The sequence below is a fragment of the Homarus americanus genome, unplaced genomic scaffold (assembly GCF_018991925.1).
Source record: "Homarus americanus isolate GMGI-L3 unplaced genomic scaffold, GMGI_Hamer_2.0 scaffold36188, whole genome shotgun sequence".
Lineage (NCBI taxonomy): Eukaryota > Metazoa > Arthropoda > Malacostraca > Decapoda > Nephropidae > Homarus > Homarus americanus.
Genome location: NW_024718183.1, coordinates 2239421 through 2265564, shown reverse-complemented (window position 1 = coordinate 2265564; position 26144 = coordinate 2239421). Strand labels below are relative to the sequence as shown.

The 26144-nt window shown below is 36.4% G+C and overlaps 1 protein-coding gene across 3 annotated transcripts; it reads right to left on the bottom strand.

Annotated features, from left to right (window-relative positions):
* Positions 1 to 26121, bottom strand: LOC121859244 (rabenosyn-5-like). Of its 3 annotated transcripts, none has more exons than XM_042355986.1 (11): positions 26073 to 26121; positions 24784 to 24958; positions 22805 to 22945; positions 21924 to 22064; positions 19207 to 19368; positions 18316 to 18527; positions 10270 to 10409; positions 8732 to 9022; positions 3587 to 3773; positions 2772 to 2884; positions 1 to 1971 (listed from the first exon to the last, which is right to left on the bottom strand). In XM_042355986.1, exons 2-11 carry the CDS (start codon positions 24941 to 24943, stop codon positions 1875 to 1877), a joined length of 1644 nt encoding a protein of 547 aa, XP_042211920.1. In that variant the 5' UTR covers positions 24944 to 24958; positions 26073 to 26121; the 3' UTR covers positions 1 to 1874. The 3 variants fall into 3 exon arrangements, with proteins under 3 accessions (XP_042211920.1, XP_042211918.1, XP_042211917.1); XM_042355984.1 differs by having other exon boundaries at positions 26059 to 26107; XM_042355983.1 differs by lacking the exon at positions 26073 to 26121 and adding an exon at positions 25136 to 25416.
* Positions 26122 to 26144: the final 23 nt, after the last annotated feature.

Genomic DNA, 26144 nt, shown 5'->3' with positions numbered 1-26144 from the left:
TTTTCTTTTGAATTATTATTTTTATTAATTAACTTGTCACCACAATTATTTGTATTTCCAAATACAGCATTACAAGTAAAACAGCAAATGCTTCCAATTTAAGGAACTAATATGTGTGTGTAAAACTAAGACCAAGATGAAATGATATGGTTGTGAGCCATCAAACTCTTCCATATACTGTACCTGTACTGTACTAAATATGACTAAATGTAAGAACATACTCCAGTACAAAGTCATTTATATTTACAGTACTGGCAGCTCTGCATCAGTTTATATGACTGTAAACCATTAGCAACTGAGTTCAAGATATGAAAAACTTACTTTTGTGGTAACATCATTGATAATGCATCATTTTGAGGTTATACTGTAAAGCTATATGAAGCTAAATCATGCTGCAAAAATAGCTAAGGTCCACTCAATTATGGAAATAAAGTTAGCATCCATTTATTGAACACTGTATATAAATACAGTATACTAGTACCAATGTAATCTGCATAGTTCTATAACCCATGAAAAAACCATTTACAAAAAATTGGAATGTTGGGATAAGTGTCTTAAAATCTTATTTGAGTGTAGAGAAGTATCTGATTTAATCAGCAGTCTTATGATGCATTAACTCCTCTACATACAGTTATAAAAAAAATCAGAAAAAAAAACATATACAGCACTAAAACCAGCTGAGGCACAATTGATAAAGTTGTACAATACTTTGTTACGGATAGAGAATCTATATAAAGACATAGAGGAAATTTCATGAGCTTTCAATAATCTTTGGTATACCCTACCTTTAAAAAAGTGAGAATTTATATATATAATCTTATGAATTTATAATACAAAAAGATCTATACAACATAACAACATACAACACAATATTCATTTTGAATCAAGTAATATTGAAAATCACATGGTCAATCTTATTCAAGTTATCATTAATACTTCACCTCAGATATTAAGCATATTTCACGTGGATTTGCATAGTATGTTTTTGCTGAATAAATTGTCAGCTATATAGTACAGAACAAGAAAACAATAATACAAGATTGTGTCATAAACAGTTTAAGAAATGTGCGGCAAATTAAAGCAGATATGTGCTGTAGGGACATTCTTGTTCTCTATATGAGGAAGCCTTATTACCTTAACTATGAAGAATGTACATTATACATATACTGGCAGCGTAGACAAGTCAAGTGGTCAAAGTAAACCAAATATTGGTTGTCTGCCTTTAAATAACAACCCTGAATTCTGTTAAATATTACCAATAAAAAATTCAATGGTAAATAAATATGGAGCAACTGAACATTGCTTTTTATAAATGTAAAAAAAAAACTTATACATTTAATGGAAGAGCCAATGTCATTACAGATTCAATAAACATTGTACCCAGTACGAGGTGATAAGGCTGCTGTAGAACTAACAAATTCCTAGTGACTCTTTTACTTTCACTTTACTTTCACTGACGCCTAACGAACACACAAACTAACTGATCTTCCAACACCATTAAGTAAAATACAAAATGTTTATATCTGTATAAAAAATTTAACAGAATATAAATGCAGTTGCTAAAGTACACAAGGGAATTTTCTGAGGACGAAGGCTTAGTGACAACTAAGAATAAAGACACTGTAATGGTAGATAACAGGAAGGACAAGCCGAACTTCCTGGTAATGTATTGGATATGAGAACTTAATTTAAATTTCAGAATCTCTTAATATACACTACTTACATCTTGTTTATCATGATAACACTTAAATGCTCAATTAATAGAAAATACTGTATGCTTGTTTAGAATTATGAGTACAGTAAGTATATCCCCCTATAAAAAAAATGAGGAAGAATTTTGAGTATTATGAGTAGTCACCAAGACCTTTACTGTACTATGGATTCATAAGTCTCTGTTGTTTCTTATACTCCTCTTGAAGTTCTCGAAGGTTTGCTTCTAGTAACGGCACATCGTCATAACGACTCGCTTCCCTGCAAGAATAATTTAGTCATGTGATGAGATGACACTATACTGTACATGGATAACTGATGATAAAATCCCTTAGGCACTCTGGCTAGACCCCAAGATAATTATTACCCAAGTCTGGTAACTGATTACCCCCCCCCATGCACATCCAGATTCAATAAAAAGTTCATTGTGGGATGGAGAGAAGGCAAGGAGTCTGCTTAGAGCCAGTGACTGACCAATTGGCTACAGTAAATCTGTTTTGCATGATGCATCTTTTAAGGGATCACACATCATTGTAACTTCATGCAATTATGAATCCATTTATTGATGGGGAAATAGGGGTTAGGATCCTTGGACCACTGAGTCAATCCATTTCTGTAATTTTCACTTTCTGTATTATATAAAGTATTAGAATCATCACATAATATTGGTTGGAAACAACATTTCAAAAATCAGCAGTACTGTACAGCAATAGGAAAATGCATGTTAGGTTTAGGGCATCAAATTACAGCAATGTGCCAAATAATTACATTCTTTGCTATCATCAGTTATATCAAACTATCTGCCATCCCTGCATCAGAATCACCAAATAATTGCACAGTTGACATAAAATGTTTTTGACAATTCCTTACAAATGAAAGCACAGAAGGGTGGAGTGGCAGTCGTGCCCTTGTAACATCCGCTAGCACCATTCCCACTCACATCTCTTTCTTAAAAATAATAATTGGGGAAATACTAAATGGAGCAGTCTAATTAAATTGCCTTCCTTGTCATGAAAACCTTTGACAGAAATACCTGTAGTAACCCTGATATCTGCACCCACCTGGCTTGTTTGATATAATTCCTAATGATATTCATCTGTTGAATCATTGGGTCATCTGTCTCAGTCACATTATGAGCTGAGGAGTCTGCCCCCCAGCCTGTGTCCACTACCACCTGATGGAACACAGATGACTTATTAAACCATATCAAGAAGGAAGAGGATTAAGAAGATGATGATGATGAAAAACTATGAAGAAGAAGAAATACAAAAAAGACTAATAATAAGAAGAAAGACTAGAAAACAAAGAAAATAAAAATGGAGAAAAAGAAAGGCTGATGCCCGAGTTTTAAACTGAACGAGTCCTGAGGGACACCGCAGTGCAGTACTTAACGGGGCGGTGTGGCGGTAAAATTAACTAATTCCAATAAAATTAATTTATAATATTGGCTTCAGTTAATTTTACAGCCACACCGCCCCGTTAAGTACTGTACTGCGGTGTACCTCAGGACTCACTTAATTTAAAACTTGGGTTGAAACACGACGACCCTCTTCAAGGGGAGATGTTGTTTAATAATACGGGCATAAGAGTAAGCAGAAGAATGAATGAGGAAGAAAGACAAATGGGTTTGATTGAAAATACATCAAATACAATTCACTATTTCAGGATAATTTGATATATTCTTGTGAAGGTAAAATTCACAGGATGATTTTTGTAATTTTGACAATACTTTTTTTTGCTCTAGTTGACTCCACCTTCTAATATAATGTAGAAAAGGTTGGCTACAGTATGTTACCTTGAGAGCTCTATGGATACTGTAATTTAATGAGAGAAGAAGCCAAAATGTTCATGATTAAATGTGGAATTGCTCACTAACCTCCTCTGTTTGCTGTCGCTTCTTGAGGCTGGAAAAAGATGGAGGAGTAACACTGCTGGAGCGCGATGGTGTGGAACGTGGAGAGTCTCTTGAATCTCGGTCTCTGCGTCGTAAGATCTCAGCTGCACGTGCCTCTGCTCGACGTGTTGCTTCCTTCTCTGCTGCTAGTCGAGCTTCAGCTTCCATTCTGACACAAAGAATAGATTTTATTTTTGTCTATGCATCTATTATCCATAATCCAAACCAAATACACAAGGAAGAACAATGTCCCACATGCAGTTAAATTTATCCATACAGTATTGTCTTTGTGATGGCAGATTTGTGTCAAAAATAATTTCACGCACACAGGCAGATTTGTGTTGCAAAGATAACGAGTAACATTATTAAGTGATGGGAAAGAGAGATGAAACTACAGGTCTATATATTTACATTTACCGTATAAACCCGTGTATAGCACGAGTTTTTAAGACCAAATTTTTTGGCAAAAAGTTGGGGGTCGACCTCTATACGGGTAATAGTTTTGTTAGGTTGAAAAATATTTACCAGTAAACAATGGAAACGACGCACCAACGCACCACCCGCTGTGAGTGTCAGTACAGTTGCCAGGGCAGATCTCTTGCGTCATCACAGCAAGCCCAAAGTAGCCAAATGCATGGTATGGTATGCACAGGAGTATGTAAAACATAAAGTATTCATTTTTAAAAGTTTATTTATAGATACATAAATTTTTGTTAATTAAATTTGAAACATCAATCTTTGTTAATTAAATTTGAAACAAAAGAAAAATACGATACCTCATTTCTAAATATTTTCATTAAAATATTACATCACAAGTATATTTTACCTTAACTGTGCCTGAATGAATATATTCTCAGTGGAAAGTGGGATAAAATTGTGACGAAAACAATGACTTTCACTTTCTTTCGTCGTTCAAAAGATTTTATCGTAATCGCTTTTCGAATGGTTTTCAGTTAAAAAACTGTTGTATTACAGTAATATTCTATCCTAATTGACTTGAATAAATACTACGATACCATATTTCTGAATATTTTCATTAAAATCCATCAAAATCATTTTCCTTGTCATCATCTGTAGCACCAGACAGCTCCTCCCAGTCCTCTCCTTGAACAGCATCGTCATATGGATCAACACCATCATCAGCCATAGGATCATCAATATCTTCATCCTCATTCACGCTCTCATTAGCCTCATAATCCCACAACAAGTCGTCTTCTGTTCCATCAAGAGCATTCGAAATCCCACATTTCTTAAAAGATTTCACCACAATTTCTGGTCTGATTGCATCCCAGGCCTCTACAATCCATTCACATAATGTTGCTAGTGATGGAGCTTGGATGTTGCCTCCCTTTGTGTATGTCTTATCGCCTTCTATCATCCAGTTGTTCCACTTCACTCTTACCGCATCTTTAAATGGTTTGTTTATTTTAACATCCAGTGGTTGGACAAGACTTGTTAATCCACCAGGAATCACAGCTGTATCAGTGTTTTCCTTCCTAATCCCAGCAGTAACACTGTCAACAAGATGTGACCGAAACATATCCCACACAAGAAGACTTTTTTCTTTGCGCAGTCCCCCTGGTCTAAAGTTCCAGACTTTTTTAAGCCATATTTATATGCCGCCTTCATCCATCCATCCTTTCTCGTGCACATGGATGATTATACCTTTTGGAAAATTTTGCTTTGGAATTGTTTTCCTTTTAAATATTACCATAGGCGTCAGCTTTGTGCCGTCAGCCATACATGATAGCACAACTGTGAATCTTGATTTTTCATGTCCAGTAGTTATAACTAAAACTGTTTTTTCACCAACTTTATTCACTGTTTGACTGATTGGCATGTCAAAATTCATGGGCGTTTCATCCATGTTTCCAATACACAAAAGTCTATATGAATTCTTCTTCCGGTGTTTGATTATGAACCTATGAAATTCAATAACCTTGTCATCAAGTTCTTGTGGAAGACGCTGTGATATTTTCGTTTTCCGTCTCAGTACAAAATCATTTCTTTTCATAAATCTTGTGCACCAACCATGACTCGCCTTAAAATCTGTGATACCTAATTTCCTTGCTAGATTCAAGGCAAAGATTCGAATTGATCCTCGGGAAACACCATATCCATTCTGTCGGTTTTCACTGACATACTTTGCCACTTCAACTTCCAACTGTGGCCACTTGTTACACTTTCCTCTGTTAGCACATTTGTTTTTCGGCAAAAGCTTAAGTTGTGCAGAGAGCTTTTTCCAGTCTCTAACACTTTTTTTGGAAACCTTAAATTCCCTTGCTGCTGCACAGTTGTGAGTCTGTTCTGCATATTCAATCACTCTCAGCTTGAACATTGCTGTGAACATTCTTCTTGAATCCATGCTGAAGAGAATATGGGTCAAGCACGTCTACACTGTAACAAGACACAATTTGAAATATACATGTGGGCTAATCGTGATGACATAATATGATGTGACTCAGGTCATCTACACACAGTTGCCAGTTTCAAAATTTTCCTTTTAAAATTTTAAGTTACTGAGTATTTCTTTTCCCAAATCGTTTTACAATACTGTAGGTAAAACAGTATACTATTGTGCAAACCCCACAGAAAAAAAAATTAACAAATGGAGACACCAAAAATGTAAAAAAAAAAAAAAATGCTGTCTGACTTGCAACACTGTTGGTAGGGTCAGGTGGTTCTAACGGCACCTGCCAGGACCAGGTAATCAAATTTATAACAGTATCTAACCTCAATTACTGTAGTTTATCTGATGTAGGCAATATGAAGTAAAAAATACCAGTTAAAGTGAGAAATTGGAAGAGAATAAACAAGAAAGATGTCGGGCTACTTTTGGTAGGGCTGAGGGAGAGAGTACCAGCTGTTTGGTCTTTTTTGGCGGGAGAATCACGCAAATATCCGTACTAGTATTTGTTTGGTGTCGTCTGTATTTTTAAAAATGAATACAGTGGGGTATGCTATAACGAATCTAATTGGTTCTAGAACCTTGTTCGTTATAGCATTCGTTCGTTATAGGATTAATCCGTTCCAGGCCCCCAAATACAACCACTTAACACTGAAAAATATAATATAAAATTGTAAAATTTGTAAAAAAGTGCATACATATGCATCTAAACCCCTGAAATAAAGAATATCATTAATACTTGTAATAAAAAAACAATAAATTAGTAAAAAAAAAAAAAAAAAAATTTTTTTTAAATAATGTTCGTTGTAGGAGTTTCGTTCATTATAGCATTCTCAATATTATAGGTAAAACTGTTCGTTATAGGAATATTCGTAGTAGGATCCGTTCGTTATAGCATACCCCACTGTACTTGTAAATTTAAAGTACCGTAACATTGTATTAATATACAAACTTGTCATATTTCTGGAAAATAAGAATATACCAGTAAACACAATTTCAACGTACGCTAAAATTAAAAGCTGCTTAAGAAGGGCCGATGCAAAAACAAAGCCTCCGCAACCAGGGCTCTGCCGTATCAGCTAGACGGTACACGTGTTTTTCGAATCTTTTTCAGTTAAAAAACTGTTACATCACAAGTGAATTAGGATAGAATATTATTGTAATATAACAGTTTTTAACTGAAAACCATTCGAAAAGCGATTACGGTAACATCTTTTCAACGAAAGAAAGCGAAAGTCATTGTTTTTGTCACAATTTTATCCCACTTTCCACTGAATACGTACGTCATTTCAGCAAAAATATTACATTCCCATATTCTCAGAAATAAATAGTAGTTTTGCTGAAACGTGATGTATTTCAATGTAAATTAGGATAAACTACATGACGAAAACAAAAGACTTTACCTAACCTTCCGATGTTCAAGAGATGTTACTCGTTTTTTTAATAGTTTTCGGTTAAAATACTGTTATATTAGTGATATTCTATTCATACTGTGGTTGATATAATACATTCACGGAAATGTAATATTTTTTGCTGAAATGACGTACGTATTATAGTGGAAAGTGGGATAAAATTGTGATGAAAACAATGACTTTTGCTTTCTTTCGTTCAAAATATGTTACCGTAATCGCTTTTCGAATGGTTTTCAGTTAAAAAGCTATTGTATTACAATAACATTCCCTCCTAATTGACTTGAATAAATACTTGAATGGAAATATACAATATTTTTGTTGAAACTACCCGCGTTTCACTGTAAAGTGTCGTAATAATAAATGGTAAACAAGTTTATAGAACGTAGAGTGTTTTTACTGAAGGTTTTGTTGTTCCATTACCCTCAAAAACTTGGGTCGACCTATAAACGAGGAATATCATAAATTAACGATTTCTTGGTCAAAAAATCGGGGTCGACCTATATACGAAGGGGGGTTATAGACGAGTATATACGGTATTTGAATTGTTTTCTTTATCTAATAATTATTAATAATATATACAGATATCAGTATTTTATTCTGGGGCAGTCTGAGAATCAGTGTCAAATGGTGGAGTCTGCGTTACAATAACCAACAGTTTATTGAAAGGAAATGGAAGCAAAAGAAGAAAGTACCCATAGAAATGACATGAATTACAAATGTCAATATTGGGACATGAGTCATTCAACAAAAGCTTTCAATGTGAAAAGAGGAGGAAACATGTGGAGAACATGCAAGTTAAGAGGAATCTGATAATTATCAGACAACACAAAAAGCATTAACATTTTGCAAACAGTAGCATTAATCATTGCAACAAGATGACAAGACAATTAGCCAATACACTCAAAGATCCAAAAAGCTCATAAGAAAACTTATAAGACAAAGAATCTGAAAACAAAAACTAATGCACAGTACTGTGATCTGGACAAGGTGAAGCTGCTACAATGAATGAGCTGTGGGGTTTGGTGTGCATATGTGATGAGTCTGATGACCCTAACATGTCAAAGTGGAAATTTGGTACATGATATTTCCTAGACATGCACGCACATTATTCATTTGTGAATTTTCTCGATGGTTTGTGCTGTACTGGATGCATATGGATGGTTTCCTTCTCACTAAGCATGGTTCATGCACACCTCAGGACATTTGTAGCTTATGCTGTGGTGAAAAGAAGAAAGAAAAAATCCTTACCTGGCTATACAGTATTTAAGGGAAATGCTTAAATGAGAAAACTGAAAATTATTAATTAACCTTCTCCTCTCTTGCATCTCCTTCAGCTCCTGATGAGTTGGTAACTTAGGTAGACTAAGAATTTGTTCTTTGAGAAATGCTGTTGTAGTTGACTGTATTCTGCGTTGCAAGAGTTCTTGTCGTGGACCTGAAGGAGGAACATGGCTTGAAGCTGCATCTCCTATGTCTTGCCCTGTGCTGCTACCAAGGTTACGCACACGCTGAGCCATGGAGTTGAGACTATCCCCTTTTTTGAGGATTTTCACTCTTAGTTCTTCAGCATCACGCAAACTGTATGTAGTTTCTCCACAACTGAAATAATATACTGTATTGTACTGTAGTTCAATTTTACTATAGTGCATTTTTTCTCAGCTGATAAAAGATGCCCCGCCCCTTCCCCAAGAGTTACAGCTGATTGGCTGTTACAAACCTGTCCGATTTTGTCCTGAAGTATCTAAATGAGTGAAATATTTAGCTACGCACCGTTAGCAGAGGTGGGAAAAATATGAAGTTGTTCGATGTCATACTTCCCGCCTCTGCTGACGGTCGTGTAATATTTCAATGTGATTATGATCTTTAAGAATGTTGTTTTTGCACAATGTAGTATTACTGATATGTAATTTGTCTTAGTATGCCTTAGTGGATAAAAATAAGTACTGTATATATTAAATGCATCTTCCGAAAGAGTGAATTTGCTACCAGAGTTTAACAGTTAATTCATGTATAATACTTCTGATAAACTTCCTACATGCTCATGTTTGAAATAATGAATTTATGTATCTTTATATAATTTAGCTAAATATCTTTCTCGTCAGCAACGGTCATCCCAACGATTATGAATAAACTCATTTAGAAATACATTATTACTTCAGGACAAAATCGGACAGGTTTGCAACAGCCAATCAGCTGTAAATTTTGAGGAGGAGGCGGGGCATCTTTTCTCAGCTGGGAAAAAACGCGCTATAACTGGCTGTTGTAATCATCACCATCATCATCACCTTACAGTCTCTTGTATCTTCTCTCAGTAGGTTCTTAACTCAAATGTCATTTCTTATAACCTGTACTCATGTTACTCTTGACCTTCCCCATCTATCCTCCCTTCCACATTTAGACCCATGCACCTCTAAACCCAACTGGTCTTCTCCATTTTATCCAACTGCCCAAACCATCTCAGCTGCCTCTATGCTAAACTTTGCCAATATGTAGAGGTACTCTCAATATCCAGCTGCCCTCTTAGCTCTGAACAGGGTATTTTATCTTTCAGTGTCACACTGTACATCCACCTCATCATTCTTATTTCAGGTCACTTAACCCGCCATGTTACACTGCCATAAAGCATCATACTTCTCATGCCAGATGCATACAACTTTTCAGGAATGTATCCTGAATGCTAAGTGAGGTATTACTGTATATCTTTTGACTATGTAGAGCTGCCATCAGGTAATCATGGCTAACCCCTTTAAGCAAGGAAAATTATTTTAAAGTAAAGATGACGATACATTTTTACAATTATGCGAAAGCAAAAGTCACAAAAAAAATAAGGACAAGCACTGCCTTACCTTAACGACTCTGCCATACGTATAAATTGTGGTAAAAGGCTCTCAATTTGAGATCTGTATTCCATCAATTTTTCATAATACATCGACAGTGTTGGTTTTGATGTGCGCTGCTCCACTTGATTGTCTCTTGCCTGGAGACGCTGAAAATTAAAGGATTAAACTGTACAATATATGAGGAAAGCAGTTTTCAATAATGTTAGAAGAGTAATCAGTAAATAAAAACTGGACAACAGAAGATATAATAACTAAACACTGTAAAATGTGTCAGGAGAGAGAGATACAATACAGTATAATAACCAATTACTGATACAGTACTGAATACAGTCATCCCTTGATATTTGCGAGGGTTACATTCTTGAAAAACCTCATGAATAAAGAAACTGTGAATGTAAAATCCTTGGTTCTATGATAAAAAAGAGTTAGGCTCCTGGTACAAGTGAACATGGGGAGGGGAATGGTAAACGTTTAAGAAAAATGTCTACAATAAACAGTGCACAATTCAATACCTGTTAATAATAATAAACTAGAGAAAGTACTGTAATGTGCTTTCTTACTTCCCCTTGATGATAATAGAGATCTGAGGTATGCTGTGTGACTGTCATCCATTATGATATGCAAAACAGTATTACTTTCACTCTTTTCCACACATGTTTTTCTCTTACAAGAGTATTCAGACTCACTAGGCTGCACATCACTATTAGAGAAGCTAATTATGTTGGCAAGAAATGTAAATTAATGACAAAAAAATGCAGAAGAATCACAACTTAACACAGACTGACTGGGAAAGCAGCTGAATTGAGCCATATAGAGTAATACTCAATCCTTTTTGGCTGACTGAGCCATGAGATTCATTTGTGATGCTGAATAGTTACTGGCTGAGGCAGGTTCATCTCACACTGACCCAGACCCAGTTTACACTGTGACTGCTTTTTCTTCAAGTAATCATCATAAAATTATTAGTTCTGTTACATTTTACACATCATAAGGTAGGATTCCATAAAGGCTGGCACAGCACCAAGCTATTTTCTTGAATGTGTGCTAAATCATTTTCATTAATAGTGCGAAAGGAGTGACCCGTAAAATTCTTTAAGAATTCAAAATTACATTACAAGTTATTTCACTTAATATGTTTATTACTGGCTTATATTTATTGGGTATACCAAAAACTTTCATTGTAAACACGTTTTATTGCATTTTACGATATTTTTGGGGAGTTTTTATGAGGAATGTGTGTCAGCTTTTATAAGAACATGAGAATGGAGGAAACTGCAGCGGGCCTATTGGCCCATACTGGGCAGTCCCGTTTACACCCAACCCCTATCGCTCATACTATATCCATCCAACCTATGTTTGAAGATATCCCTGCACATTCAATTTAATGATGATGTTTGGTAACTTGCTCCACTCATCCACAACTCTATTTCCAAACCAATGTTTACCTATCTCATGCCTAAATCTAAATTTGTCTAATTTAAAACAATTGCTATAAGTTCAGTCCTGGTTGGATAAGTTTGAGTACCTTTGTTTTTTCACCTTTGTTTAGCCCTGACTTCCATTTATACATCACGATCATATTGCCCCTCACTCTACATCTCTCGAGGGAGTGCAAATTAAGATGCTTTAACTTGTCAAGATATAGTTTTAGGATAACCTCGCTAGTCTTGTAGCTAACACTCCTTTGTATGAACCCAAGTACTTTGTTAGCCTTGTTTACTTGGTTTAAGATTCCTACTTATCATTACTCCTAATTCTTTCTCACAGTCAGATTTTTCTATAACAACATTGTTCATCTGATATCTGGTTTCTCTGTTTACATCTCCTTGACTAAGTAATTTACACATGTCCACATTAAATTTCATCTGCCATTTTTTTAGACCATTCGAAATTTTTTTTAAAAAGCTCCCCATAGTGTTGCGGAAACATCGTCAGATTTAATTACACGCCCTATTTTATTGTCATCAGCAAATTTACTTATTTTGCTGTCTATGCCTATATCTATGTCGTTTATGTATATAATATATAATAATGGTCCAAGTACAGTACTGAGTCTTGGGGTACTCCACTAGTGACGCTACCCCAATCCGATTTTAGTGCCGTTAATGCTTACTCGCTGTTTCCTGTCCTGTAACCACGCCCTAATCGATTTTAGAATATCTCCTCCAATGCCATGAGCCTCCACTTTTCGTATTAGTCTTTTGTGGGGGACTCTGTCGAAGGCTTTGCTAAAGGCGAGATATACCTCATCATAATCGTGTCCGTCGTCCACTGATTCAAAAACAGCTGAAAAGAATGTTAATAGATTAGTTAGACATGAGTGCCCACTTGTGAAGCCATGTTGGGAATCATTGATCAACTTGTGCTTCTCCAGGCGTTTTTGAATAGCGTTTGAAATTATTGCTTCCAGCAATTTGCCTACAAATGATGTTAAACTGATTGGACAGTAGTTAGAGGATAGTGATCTATCTCTCTTCTTGAAAATCGTTATCACATTCGCCCTCCAGGATTCTGATACTACACCCGTTTTTAACAACAAGATAAATAAATTTGCTTAGGGCATACTAAGCTCTTCCTTACATTCCTTTAATACTCTGGCAAATATCTCATCGGGACCTGGTGACTTATTAGGCTTTAGCTTGTCTATTTGCTTACTAAAGGTACGCCATAGATTTTCCGGCACCCTTGGTTCCAAATCCTTGCCGGATTATCCGTTTTGCTGGACCAACCGAGGTCAGGTAATAATAATTTAACAATACACCTCTAAACCACTAATTATACACCTCCTGTGTCTCTAAAGCACCATGGACTGCTAGAAACTTAAATTAATCAAATGTTAAATGTAAATTAAATGTGAAAAAAAAAATGTAATGTTGAGTAACATATTACTGCACATACTTTGCACTCAAATGTACCTCACTACAGGACTAAAATATTTATCTCTTGTGCAAACTATCTTATGTTTATACTCAAATTAATTACTATCTTACAAGGATTCCAGCAATGCAAGTTATATTCTGCTAAGATTAGTCTGCGACATTTTATAAGATAAAAATTTCAAGCCTAAAACTACAGGCATCCCCCGCGTTAAGAAAGCTCAGGTTACGGAATTTGTAAATTATGACCAATAATTTCGCGTAACTGCCCTTAAATCCGCCCTTATGGAAATTGGCGTAAATTAAAAAAAAAAAAAAAAAAAAAATCACTATAAAAAATTATAATTTTTTGTTAAAAATTACATTTGTTTGGTGTGGATTTCTCGGTGTTTGCTACCGCCAAGCGTGGCATCGCCACGAGGAGTCAGTCCATTGTTTACATCCAGTGTGTGCGCATGTTTCTCGCCCCAGCAGTTGGATTTAACTTTTACAAACATACAGTAAGTACAGTATAGTGCATTACCCTTATTCAAGATGACTGGAAAGAGGCCATCAAGTGGAAGTAACCGCAGTAGTGCAAAAAGAAGCCGCAAAGGCATTACACTGGATGTTAAACTTGATGTTTTAAGAAGATATATCATAAATTATTTAATGTACTGTATTGTATGTGTTTATAAATGTTTATTTTCATTCATAAAAGTGCTTGAATTACTTTTTTGGGGCCGGAAAAAATTCCTTAGGAACTCATCTCCAGTTTTATAATGGAAGTCAATGGGAAAATAGGTTTCGCGTTACGGAATTTCGCGATACGGTCAATTTTCTAGGGACGCAACCCTTCCGTAACGCGGGGGATGCCAGTACCTTCATCCTGGCTGGGAGAGAAGTTAAGTGCCCTCTCGTAATTTTGTCTGGACTAAAGGAGGTGCCGGACCATCAGTTCCCGGAAAATCGGTGGTGTACCTGTAACAACGTGACTAGTCACTACTATCTCACTCAATCTATTTTCTTCACTCTCTCTGTATATAGTCGGTGCCTAGGGTATCATGTTTAAACTTTCGATGGTGAAAACTGTGGAAAAATATGTTCAGATTATTGCTCATTTCTCCATCGTTATTGATTAGCTCGCCGGTATCTGACTATATTGGTTCAATCTTTTCTCGTGTTTTAGTTTGTTACATTTGAAAGAATCCCTTGAGGTTTCACTTTTCCTCCCTTGTTACCTTCAGTTCATTATTCATCTTTGCTTTTCTCATCTCTATCTTAACCCTCCTGGCCAATACCTTATAATAATCTTGGATGTAAACTTCACCATGATTTATTCTCCTACCTATAGCCTTCCTTTGTCCAATAATATTCTTTAAATAATTATTTATCCATTTACTGTACAGTCATTGTTATTTGATCCAAGTTTTCTGTATGGTATGTTCTGCCTATGTGCATTAAGTAACTTATTATTTAAATTGTTGTGGAACTCGTCAACCTCAGATCTCGTGATCAGGTCATCTTCAACTGTCATATTTTGTGAGGTTATCATTGTCAGGTCTCCAAGTAAAGTGAGGTTGCCCTCTGTGGGTACATTGTGTGAGGTCACCTCATATGAGGTCATGTAATTCACCCCAAATGTGATACCCCTTCTCTCAGCTGCCTTTTCAAACTATCAAAGTTTGCCATTCTGAAATCTGGGACTTTAAGGAAATTTTCCTTGCAACTGATATTAAATTCTATTTTGAATCTTACGTTGTGATTGCTGTTAGCTAGTTCGTTCCCTGCCTCGACATTACTAATAAGGTTTTCTCTGTTTGACAGAACTAAATCGAGTATATTATTACCCCGGGTGGGTTCGGCTATATGTTGTCTTAGGAAACAGTCCTGAACTGTTGTAACAGTGCCATTAGTTTCCCGCCACCTGAGAGTTCCCATCAATTTCGAGCCAATACAGTATGAAGGCCTTAGGCCTGTCTTCAGCCAATGAGGAGGCGTAAGGGGCATGACGTCATGAAGCTGTCCCTCTGTGCCACCCAGTTCGAAAAAGTCAGTCTGTGTTGGAATTTTGTGTAGGGAGGTGTGGGACGTTTGTGGTGGCGACATGGCAGGTATTTGGGTGTATTCTATTTGGTAAATCCTCAAGTTCCCTTTTGTTGTGAGATACGTGGTTCCCGTTTAACTAGCTAGGAGCTGGGGTTTTATTATTCTGAAGTGTAACTGTTAAACCCTAATACAGTACAGTGACCCCTCGTTTAACGAACGCCTCGGTTAACGAACTGCCTTCCATATGGATCTTCAATTCGGTTAACGAACAAAAATTCGGTTAACGAATTTCTTACGAACCGACCTCAACATGTTTTTGCTTGCACTGACCGGGCAACCAGCTTTAGTATCAGTCCGCCAATACATTAATCGGTTCTAGGGCTTAAATTCCTTACTATTTTAGTAAATATCAAGAAGTTTATACTATTCAATAATTTTAAAAGTTTAATATTCAATTTTTTAGTCATTTTAACAATTATTGAACATAATTGAAGGTAAAGTGACTAGTTTAATGCGCGGCATCCAGCCTCTTAACACAGCAAACAGGCGTTAGTCTCTCTGTTTTCACTGGAGGTAACATCTTGCTTGAGACTCTCTTCAACTAAACGCTTTTTTCTGTTTCCAAGCAAATTATTGGTCATTTTGAAATATATTTTACATATTGACAATATATAATGCAGTGCAGTGTTGATTTAAAAAAAATAATCTTGAATTACACCAAGAGAACTAAAATTTTATGGGTGAAATGGTGCCATGGGGTGACTTCTCTTCCACCCCAATGCCTTCTCTTCTTCCTTCTCCTCCACCCGCATTCTAATTCCCATCATCATCATCCAGGAGCCTTCTACATACACACCTCAAAGTAAGTGAACTTTTCTACCATTTTTGTTGAATTTGGGAAATTTTCGGTGAGCTGGAACCAATTACCCAAAAACCCATTGAAACAATGGTTTCGGTTAACGAACGACCTTTTGGAACGGATTGAGTTCGTTAACCGAGGGGTCACTGTATAAAGTATTCAATATATACAGTAACCATTAATAAGAGTCCTAATTCATCCTTCCTTTACTGAGAACGAGTGATGTGTTATGAATGTCTTGATATTATGCAGTAATATGGTGAGTCCTATATATAATAACTCTCCTATATTTCCCCTCAGTGAAGTATTGTATCTTAGTTCCCCTAACCAGCTTCCGTGAGTCTCCCCTGGCTGGTGTGCGTGGGAGGGCCAATTAAATAAGCCTATATCACCAGCCGACCGCACCCATAAACAATTACCTCCCTCACACTCTCCACCTTTCACGAGTATAACGAGAAGGAATAGCAGGAATAAGTAAAAGAAAGAGTAAATAGAAAAGAAATGTAACCAGTAAGGTAAGTCCAATCCATTTAACTAAAGATAAAGTCGCCTACTATACAGACTTTGCTATGCCTGGAAGCCCTGCGCATTTCATCCCAAATAAGTCGCTCATTAACTCTATCAAGATTAGGAGGTCTATATATTGCTCCTGCGATTTACTTTTCCCGACCATCAGTTAATCCTATCCAAATTGTTTTTGTATTCAGTTCAGTTTATATTTCCTTATTTATTTCACACATCAGATTATCCCTGACATAGATTGCTACTCCGACTCCTTTCCTAATCTGCCTATCGGTATTGAATAATTTGTAACCAGCAATTTGGTATTCGGCAGGTAACTCACATGAGTAAGTTCATCCATGTTTCGGTGAATGCTATTATATAAATGTTTTGGGTACATACCAACGCCCTGATTTCATACATTTTGTTTCTCATACCTCTACTGTTTGCATAGTATACAGTTAAGTTAGTCGTGATATGAGTCCTCCCTTTGTTGCGTTTAGGTTTTAATTTAGTTTTGTCATCATTCCTATCACTATTTCCCTGTAACCTTTCACTTTGTTTACCTGCTCCCACTGCAGTTTCCTCCACCTCCATGCCCATATGTTCCCCTAGCAGTTTAAAGACTTCGACATCATTTGAACTGCCCTCTCGAGAGAGCCAGCCAGGGTTGCCACCCCATCCCTAGCATAAAGGTCCCTTCTGCCATAAAAGCTGTCCCAGTTGTCAATGAGTGGAACTGATATTGACTTGCAATATCTGTCAAGATGGCCATTGACACCAACTGCCCTTGACAACCATTCATTGCCAACTCTCCTTCTCGGCAGGATACCACATATGATAGGGATCCCTCCCCACACCCTAATACATTCTATAGCTGTCTTGAACTTATCAAGAAGCTCCTCACTCCTACACCGGCCAATATCATTGCCTCCTGCACTGAGGCAGATAATGGGTTTGTTCCCATTACCAGACAAGATATTGTTCATCCTGTCAACTATATCCCCCACCCCAGCTCCTGGCACACACACTCGCATCCTATTTTTATTTTTAGCACAGAAAGCTCTATCCAGGTACCATACCTGGGAATCACCAAAAATTAAGGTTGTTGTACCTTCCTTGTCAGCCCTGTCCCTGACTACGCTAACGTCCAATTCTTCCACCAAAGGGCTAAGAGAGTTTTAACAGTTAGCTGTTGTCGTTTTGGTGTCTTTTCTTACCACCAATTTGGTCGTTCCTCTCCTCACAACCCTCCATTCACCTGTGCCTTCGTCAGACATGGGCTTTCCTTGTCTTGTGTCTTCCTCCTTCATCCTCGCAATCACTTCCTTTAATTTCAAGTTTTTGGCCTTGACCTTCACTAACTCGGCCCTCAGAAGGGCACAGGCCTGCTCACAAGTAGCACTAGCCATTGCTGACAATCAATCCCTGGGAGCTAAGGTGGCCGTGTCCTTTCCTCTAGCAAGGTCAAAACACTGGAGTCTATAGGAAACTGTGATCTGATTTACAAAAATCAATATACAAAATATTTTTCAGGAATGGAACCCTTTTGTATACTGTATTGGATAATCATAATGCCTATATGGAAATAGACTACAGCATACAAGTTATATACAGTATATACATAACTTAGAATGGTAATCAAAAGATTAATACAAATGTATTTATAATTACAGTATTCAGTTTAAGATATAGCTTTCAGTAATTCAATCCTATTGAAACCAAAGTGTTTATACCTATTCAGTAACATATTTCACAACATACCAGTGGTGCATGATATAATCTTACCGTCATACAATGTGTACATATTCGAAAATTTTGTTCTGTAGTCATAGAATCCATCACAGAGAGAAGTGAATTGAGGGAGCCCTGCGAGCCAGACCGCCGGAGACCTGAGATACCCGAAAAAAGAGAAGACATGCTGGAACCCACTCCACTGCTGACATTCACAGCTGCCGACTGAACCATGCTGCCTTGGTGAACTGGACTGATAAGTTTTTCTGAAGCAAAGAGGATCATAATCTTAACTCAAGAAAAACAGATAATAGGGCAAGAAGTAAATGGAGGATGGGGGAATGTGGGCATGGCTTCCCTGTTTTTCTAAATGGAATAGATTATAGTTGAGTGTCAAAGACTTTTTAACTCTTTATTTGTAGCTTTAATATAACCTGTAACAGCAGAATAAAAAATAATGAAGGGCTTTAGATGACCTAATGCACCTCATTCCACCAGCCAATCAGTTGCATTGATAAAGTCTCTCTAGGCTCTGGTTATAAAGCTCATGTGAACAGAATATGTTTCTGAAATTCAGCCTTTCATGCTGAAAGGTACAACTGTCTTCAATTTCACTCTCTTCTTCGAAAAATCATCACCTGATATTTCCCAGCACTCAAAGAAGTTAAAAACTAAATGGACATCCTTCATGTTTAGAGATAGGTTTACAGGATCAAACTAATGCCTCATAAGTTGACATGCCTAAACATAATTAACAGAGGTATGGCAATTATCTACAGCACTCTCCAATTATACATGAGTAGAAGTCATCCTCTGGGGGTTGCATTTATGAGAGAAAAAATTAGTTAATAATATTATATGTTATGGCACAAGTATCTTTTAGGAAATATTTGTATCACAGCAAATGTTAACTAACAGCTTCTACAAAAATATTCACAAACTTACTTGCATATTCAAATTCGAGAAAGTGAGAACACTCGTTACACATGATGCCTCCACACAGCCGACAGTGATGACGACGACGAGCCAGGTTAAATGAGCGAGCACAGAATGGACAGAGTGGAACATCTTTGTCGTCTGCCCACATGACAATACTTCGCTCATGAGCTGTAACACAACATTGAAAGTAAATTATGTTTATACTGTACTGTAAAATCTTACAGTAAATACAGTAAGGCAATAAAAAAAAGTAGTGAAATACATGCAGTGGAGAACACAAAAATTACAGTACTGAGAAACTGTGCCACAGGCTGTGATGCAGTGTAAGACTATGAGGCCCAGCCAAGACTATTTCAAGGATTTTCCAGTTTCATGGGTCCTGGGTAATCTATCTGTTACTCCAGGCCTACCAACAGACTACACCATGTTTAGCTTCCACTCATTCACATAAATTCAGTTGAACGTTGGTTTACTAATGAAATATCAAAATAAAGAAAATACTGTTGTACACATACTTTAGATAAAAAGATTCATTGAATGTAGTCTTTTCACAAGTTGAGAGTTCCCTAGGTAGGCCTCCATTCCACCGTATCTTGGGTTTGTTTACGTCTAACTCCCAGCAGCTTCGTGTGTGTTATGAGACATTTGTGAGAAGTAGAGTTTATAAATAATTATTGTACTGTACTGTATTGTCTAATTAAATAAATAACCTTGATTATCTTTATTAAGATTTACATGTAATAATGTAAAATATTCATATTGAGTTCACATACGGGTAGCTTTTGAAATTATTATTTGGTCAAATTAAACCAAAGATTTAGGTAACTTAGGCCAGATGTTGCTTGTTGTCACAGGAATCCTTCAGTATAATGCTAGCATGACTCACGCTGGTGATGGTCCTGGCAGGACTTTGAAGGCTTGATTAGTATTGTTATCACTCTTCTCTGATAGTTCATTGAAAAATATTGAGTATATTTTGTGAAATAGAGCAAAATAAATAAAGTATACCTTAAAGGCATATAGAGAATATACGGTACATGTAAGTAATCAACTGTACAGCCAATCGAAAAATCACCAAGACCCCATGGCTACGTTGAATAGAAAAGAAGCAATAACCTCAGACATCTCCAGGTATCAGTTGGGCTGGAATGGTTTTTGGCCAATGTTTCATATTCTTTCTGACGCCCGAGATCTCAATATTTTTTGGATTGGTTATACTATACCTGCACTATTTTGTTGCTGCATCTCTCTAACAAACTCACTGTACTTCCTTTAACTCATTTAATATCTGTTCAATAGTTATGAGCAAATACTAATTATTTATAAAGGTACGTTAGTTTATCTACTGCCAGTCCCTTCACCCCTTGAGTAACTGAGGTACAAATTAGGCTTATACATTAATATACTTGTACATGATAAATTTAATGATAGGGTGTCTTTCCATACAACAAACACCCATAAGTTCCATGTGTTCTAGGTTGCTTAAGCTAAAAGAGGGATAAATTCTTCATTAAAATATCAATTATCCATAGCTATGTCGAATAAATAAAAGATATCGTTATCTGAATCAATACCATAAGGATATTTCATTACTAATATTCCTTATTCCTCTCTCAGTATAGTAACATGTATAAGCTACTGCGTAAAGTTATGGAGAATACAATTGTCTGTAATATAAGACTTAGATCTGGTGCAGCAGAGAGTTTTAAATTCCTCTTACCACACATGCTACAGACATATTCTCCTAACAATCACTGTCTGTTGTCCCAGTATATGTGGCTATGGTCCTCAACCAATAAGCCAACAAACAATTGGATGACAGACAATAAACTGTGACAGTAAAAACCTTGAGAAAGACAAACAAGCATTTTATGTCTGGCATTTTAACTTCACTTAAAAATAATAAGGTAGAATTAGTCTGGCAAATCTCACAACAAATTATAAAAATAAATCCATTAATCTTTAGTTAACATTGAGCAAAGAAAATCATAATACAGGTCCACCACTGATTTTCCGGGAACTGATGGTCCGGCACCTCCTTTAGTCCGGAAAATATTACAAGAGGACACTCAACTTCCCTCCCTCCCTCCCAGCCAGGGTGAAGGTAGTTTTAGGCTTAAAGTGTTTATTGTATAAAATGTCACAAACTAAATTTAGCAGAAAATAACTTGCATTGCTGGAATCCTTGCAAGATAGTGAATAATTTGAGTATAAAAATAACATCTCTTGTGTAACACAAGAGATAAATTTTTTAGTCCTTTAGTGTAGTACATTTGAATAGAAAGTTTGTACAGTACAGTATAATGTAATCCAAAAAAAATTTGTTTTTTCACACTTAATTTACATTTAACATTTGATTAATTTAAGTTTCTAGCAGTCCATGGTGCTTTAGAGACACAGGAGGTGTATAATTAATGGTTTAGAGGTGTATTGTTAAATTATTATTACCTGACCTCGGTTAATCCAGCAAAACGGATAATCCGGCAAGGATTTGGAACCAAGGGTGCCGGAAAATCTGTGGTGAACCTGTACATGCAATGCAACATTGCTTAAGAAGTTCATAAATATCTGCTTGGCCCAATAAACAGATTAATCATTCAGGATTATTTCACTTTCTTCATCCTTTTAATGCACAATTCTTCACTGTGCTGGGCTCATTTGTATTTTTACTCTAAACATTAAGTAAAATCTAAGACACACCAATAACAAGTATAATCACTCACCTTTTCTTTTGACTGGATCACTGGGTAAGTCTTTCAGCAGTTTGTCTAGTCTGATAAGCAATTTATTTGTTTCTGCGACAAAAGAATCTATCCTTGCACTTCTTATTTTTTTGAAGAGCGCTGTGTGAGATCTTGAAGGTCCTGTTGAAAGCAAAATTTATCCTCAAAAATAAAAACCAAAGATAGAAAAGCTCTTTTTGATCAAATTAATTATTTTCATCAAAAATTACAGTAAATCTGCTTCCTCTTTTTATGAACTATATATTCATCATACAGGCAGTCCCCAATTTACAATGGTTCAGTTTACGAAAATCCTAAGTTATGAAAAACTTTATTTTGTCCCTTGATTAAAAAAAAAAAAAAAAAAATTGAAGTTACAATTATTTTTTTAAATAATGCAGCTACTTATTTTACTAACTCCATTTAGTCACAATCCCTCACTCTGTTCTTTCACTTCAATTCTGACATTGTTCTTCCTTGAACTTGACATGTTTGGTTCTCTTAATCATCCTTCCCACATTTCCAGCACCCACTTTCCCATATTATCTATACATACACAGAACTGTAGTGGCAGTCACTCTTCACCTTAAACTCTTAAGCATTCTCAAGGCAAAAATATCCATGATCCTACCTCTTTCTTCCTATCAAATGCTGAATAATCCTTAATATTTTATCTTGTTATATTTTGGCAATAATCTTGTCTTCAAACCTACAAGCCTGATATACTGACCATAAATTATTTTGTTTCAAATAATTCTAATTCTATCTTTATGTTTTTCACTCTTCTCATGAAAAGATTTATTTTATAAATTTTCACTGACTATACCTTAAAATATTAATACTTCAGTAGATCAGCTTCAACCAAGAAGAATACAGCTTACCTAGAGGCGGAGGATCCCAATTCCAAGGGTTATTAGGCTCATACTCCACAGCGCCATCATCAAACGGGTTATGGTTTCTTGCTGGCACAAAGTCTGGTTCATCCTCATTCAACAGTTTTTTCTTTGCTTTATTCAAGAAACCTGAAAAAAGATCATGTTAATATAAAAAGATAGTTGCATGGTACAAGTTGTGGAGGGACACGGTGGGTTCATTGAGATACTTCCCTCCCATTTATATGTCTATAAAGGAATGTGTGTATACTGTATAAGACCTCTCTAAGGTAACACATTTGGTGTGGTTGGTTTTGTGGCTAAACAAGTTTTTCTCAGAGAACAATAGTTTTCTATAAAATACAGTAGCCTTGGGTCATTTCACTGCACAATGTGATACAAAGGTAGAGAAAGAGAGAGAGAGGGAATTTTGAATATGTACTGTACTGTAATAATGCATTGTTTAGAGTTACTTGCATAAAACTTCACAAAAATCTATGGCTATTTCACTCCAATCTCATTGTTATAACCCAAACGCTTTTCAAGTGCTGTAGCTAGGAAATTATGTGGATTCCGACATTTTGTCATATCGACACTGTACCTTAGAATTGCCCCAGCAATACACCCCCCTGAATAAGGAAAAGTATTTCTGAAACACCCAGTACAGGTATACTGTACTGTACAGTATACCGATTGATTGATTTTGCCGCTTACAGTGGCTAGTTTATTGTGCACCCCATACTCATCCTGTTTAGCCGTAGCGCAAAAGGAATACAGAGTATGGTTTACAAAGGGTCATAACAATTAACCCCCGTGGTCAGGATATTATGGCTCTGAATGTTACACAGTATTTCAATTACATTATTTGTTTAGTTCTATACATAAAGGGTAACTTATTTACAACTGCGCGAGTACAGGAGTGTGAGTCAACATGTCTGGCCGCTTACTTTGTTATTCACATTTGCGTGAGAAGTATTCAAGCACAATGTGTGTTTGGTTCTATACATGGGAACTGATATAGTTACTAAGTGCAAAAAAGTGGATACAATCTTAATATGTTGGCTATCTTGCCATTAGAGATGAAGTGTTGTGCCATTTCACACACAGTGTGCTTGGACCTGTCCCTAAAAGGTTCTATCTTCACACAGTCGAGGACGTAGTGTTCTAGTGTGTGGCCACATGTCTGGCCACTCACTTTACATTTAGTCTTGTTTATATCTGCTTGAGGAACATACTGCCAGAGGTACTTATATCCTAACCTTAATCTAGTGGTTACAACATCTTGTAATCTAGTGCTCTTGTCACTTGCCCCATTTACATGTTTCACTTGATACATCTCATCATGGTAAACTATAGATCGACTAGTGACTGTTTGCACTTGGCTACTTGCATCAAATTCATCAATAATTTCCTTCCTAATTACAGTTTTAAGGGTTCCCTTTGACAGACCCAGATTGTATTCAACAGTGTCTTTGTTAGACGCGAGTTTGGCGAGGGCATCAACTCTGTCATGTTCTTTGAGGCCTATGTGAGAGGGGATCCACAACAGTTTGACCGCATATTTGTGTCTGGCTTCAGAGACAAGCGTGCGACAACTTAAGTTGAGGGTGTCAAGGGCAAGTAGTGAGGATAGAGAGTCAGTGATGATGAGACTGTCAGTGACAGTGGTTTCAATGAATTTGATAACTGTGAGTATGGCAACTAATTCAGTTTGTAAAGTGGATGCCCAGTTGTTAATTCTAACCCCTTTCTCAATTGTATTACTGTCATTACTGTCAGGTTGAGTCACTGAGGACTGCTAGTATTATACAGGGGGTATAATAACATTCATTAAAATAGTTTTATTGCAAAGTCCTAAACAGTTTTATGAAGTAATATTAAAGGGGATTATTTTAGTTAATATACTTGGGGGTAATAAAACAAATTACGATATTGAGAATAATTAAGATAACCCAACACTTGGGAAGATTAGAAGGCTGTACACACACCTTTGAGTGACTGGAGTACAGCTTTGTCTTCAGATTCGTGCTGTTCCTCAAAGTGTGCCTGGAGCTGTGTGATGGATGTTAGGTCTAAGAAGCAAAATGGGCACAAAAATCCCTCCAGCACTTCCCCATCCCTCCCATTGCCAAGTTCAGCACCACTCATTACAAGCTGCAACCTCTGTAACATAAGACAAAGCTTAAAAATAAAACTGGTTTAAAAAAAACTTCAATAGAATAAATACAAGAATTACATGAAGATCTGAAATCTACAAACCACAGAATATTAAAACTTTGAAATGACATATAGAGAGTGTTGGGACAATAGGCTTGAATTCTACAGAAAAATTTTACTCACCAGATCCTACAGTATTCTCTGCTACTTGGTATATCTAGTCAGTTGTTGAATTTCAGTAACTTTAGTTAAGTTGAGGGAATAAGGAGCTAAAAAAAATATGAAGTTGCCAGTCAGATTTCAATTAAAACCATGGAATTTTGATCACACAAAGTGGTCAGGGCTTTGAAGTAGAGGGAAATTGTGAGGTAAAAACAAGCAAGAAACTGACGTAACCAAACCCTAACATTTCTCAACTAATAGTACAATATACAGTATGTGTCTAACCTAACCAGAAGGACCTGACCTAACCTCTTATACTTATGTAAAGCATTATCTAAATTTCATTAGGAAAAAAACCCTAAGAAGCTCCTTTTTATAAGTGAAAATTAATTAATTTTAATAGAATACTTTTGTGAATAACATGAAGGATGTAATGCTGTATTCTTTTGTGCCCGGGAACAAGCAGCAGCTACTGTACTGTACTGTCAATTACACAAACTGTAACAGTACATTTACTCCTCCTTAAGGACTGTTCTAGAAAATCTGATTTAAATATTCTTAAAGGCGTTATTAAATGATTATACTGTACTGACAAATATATAGAACTGAAACTTAATAGTGTGGGGTGGGAGGAGGAGCACAAACTGTAGGAGGGAGTAACTGTGAGGTGTTTCCCTCGTCCCTGGTGTTGGGGGCGGCTCACACACAACACCGAGTATGTCAGAGATAAGGAAATTCCTCATTTACTCAGCCAAACAGGTCTGTCTGTCTGTCCATCAAAATGACCAATAACCGTGCATTCCTTAACCTAAATATGACCATTAATTCCCATACCATTTCCAGTACTCACAAAGAAGTAACAATCATATTCATTCACCAAGTCAATAATTTCATAACTGTTATAATTAACGATAAAAGAGAAAATAAAAACAATAGGTAATTACTGTAGTTCACCCACTCTGACAGCCACTGTAAGACAGGCGTAACTACCAGCTGGTTTGATGTGACCGCGGGGCTAATGACTTATTAC

What these genes read in the sequence shown, in the direction of transcription:
- LOC121859244 (XM_042355986.1), bottom strand. Translation starts at nt 24,943, where the DNA reads ATGAGTGGTGCTGAACTTGGCAATGGGAGGGATGGGGAAGTGCTGGAG. An exon ending in TTGGGATCCTCCGCCTCTAG is followed by an intron (nt 22,065 to 22,804) that starts GTAAGCTGTATT and finishes TGCTTTCAACAG; the next exon opens with GACCTTCAAGATCTCACACA. An exon ending in GAGATGCAAGAGAGGAGAAG is followed by an intron (nt 3,774 to 8,731) that starts GTTAATTAATAA and finishes TCTTTGTGTCAG; the next exon opens with AATGGAAGCTGAAGCTCGAC.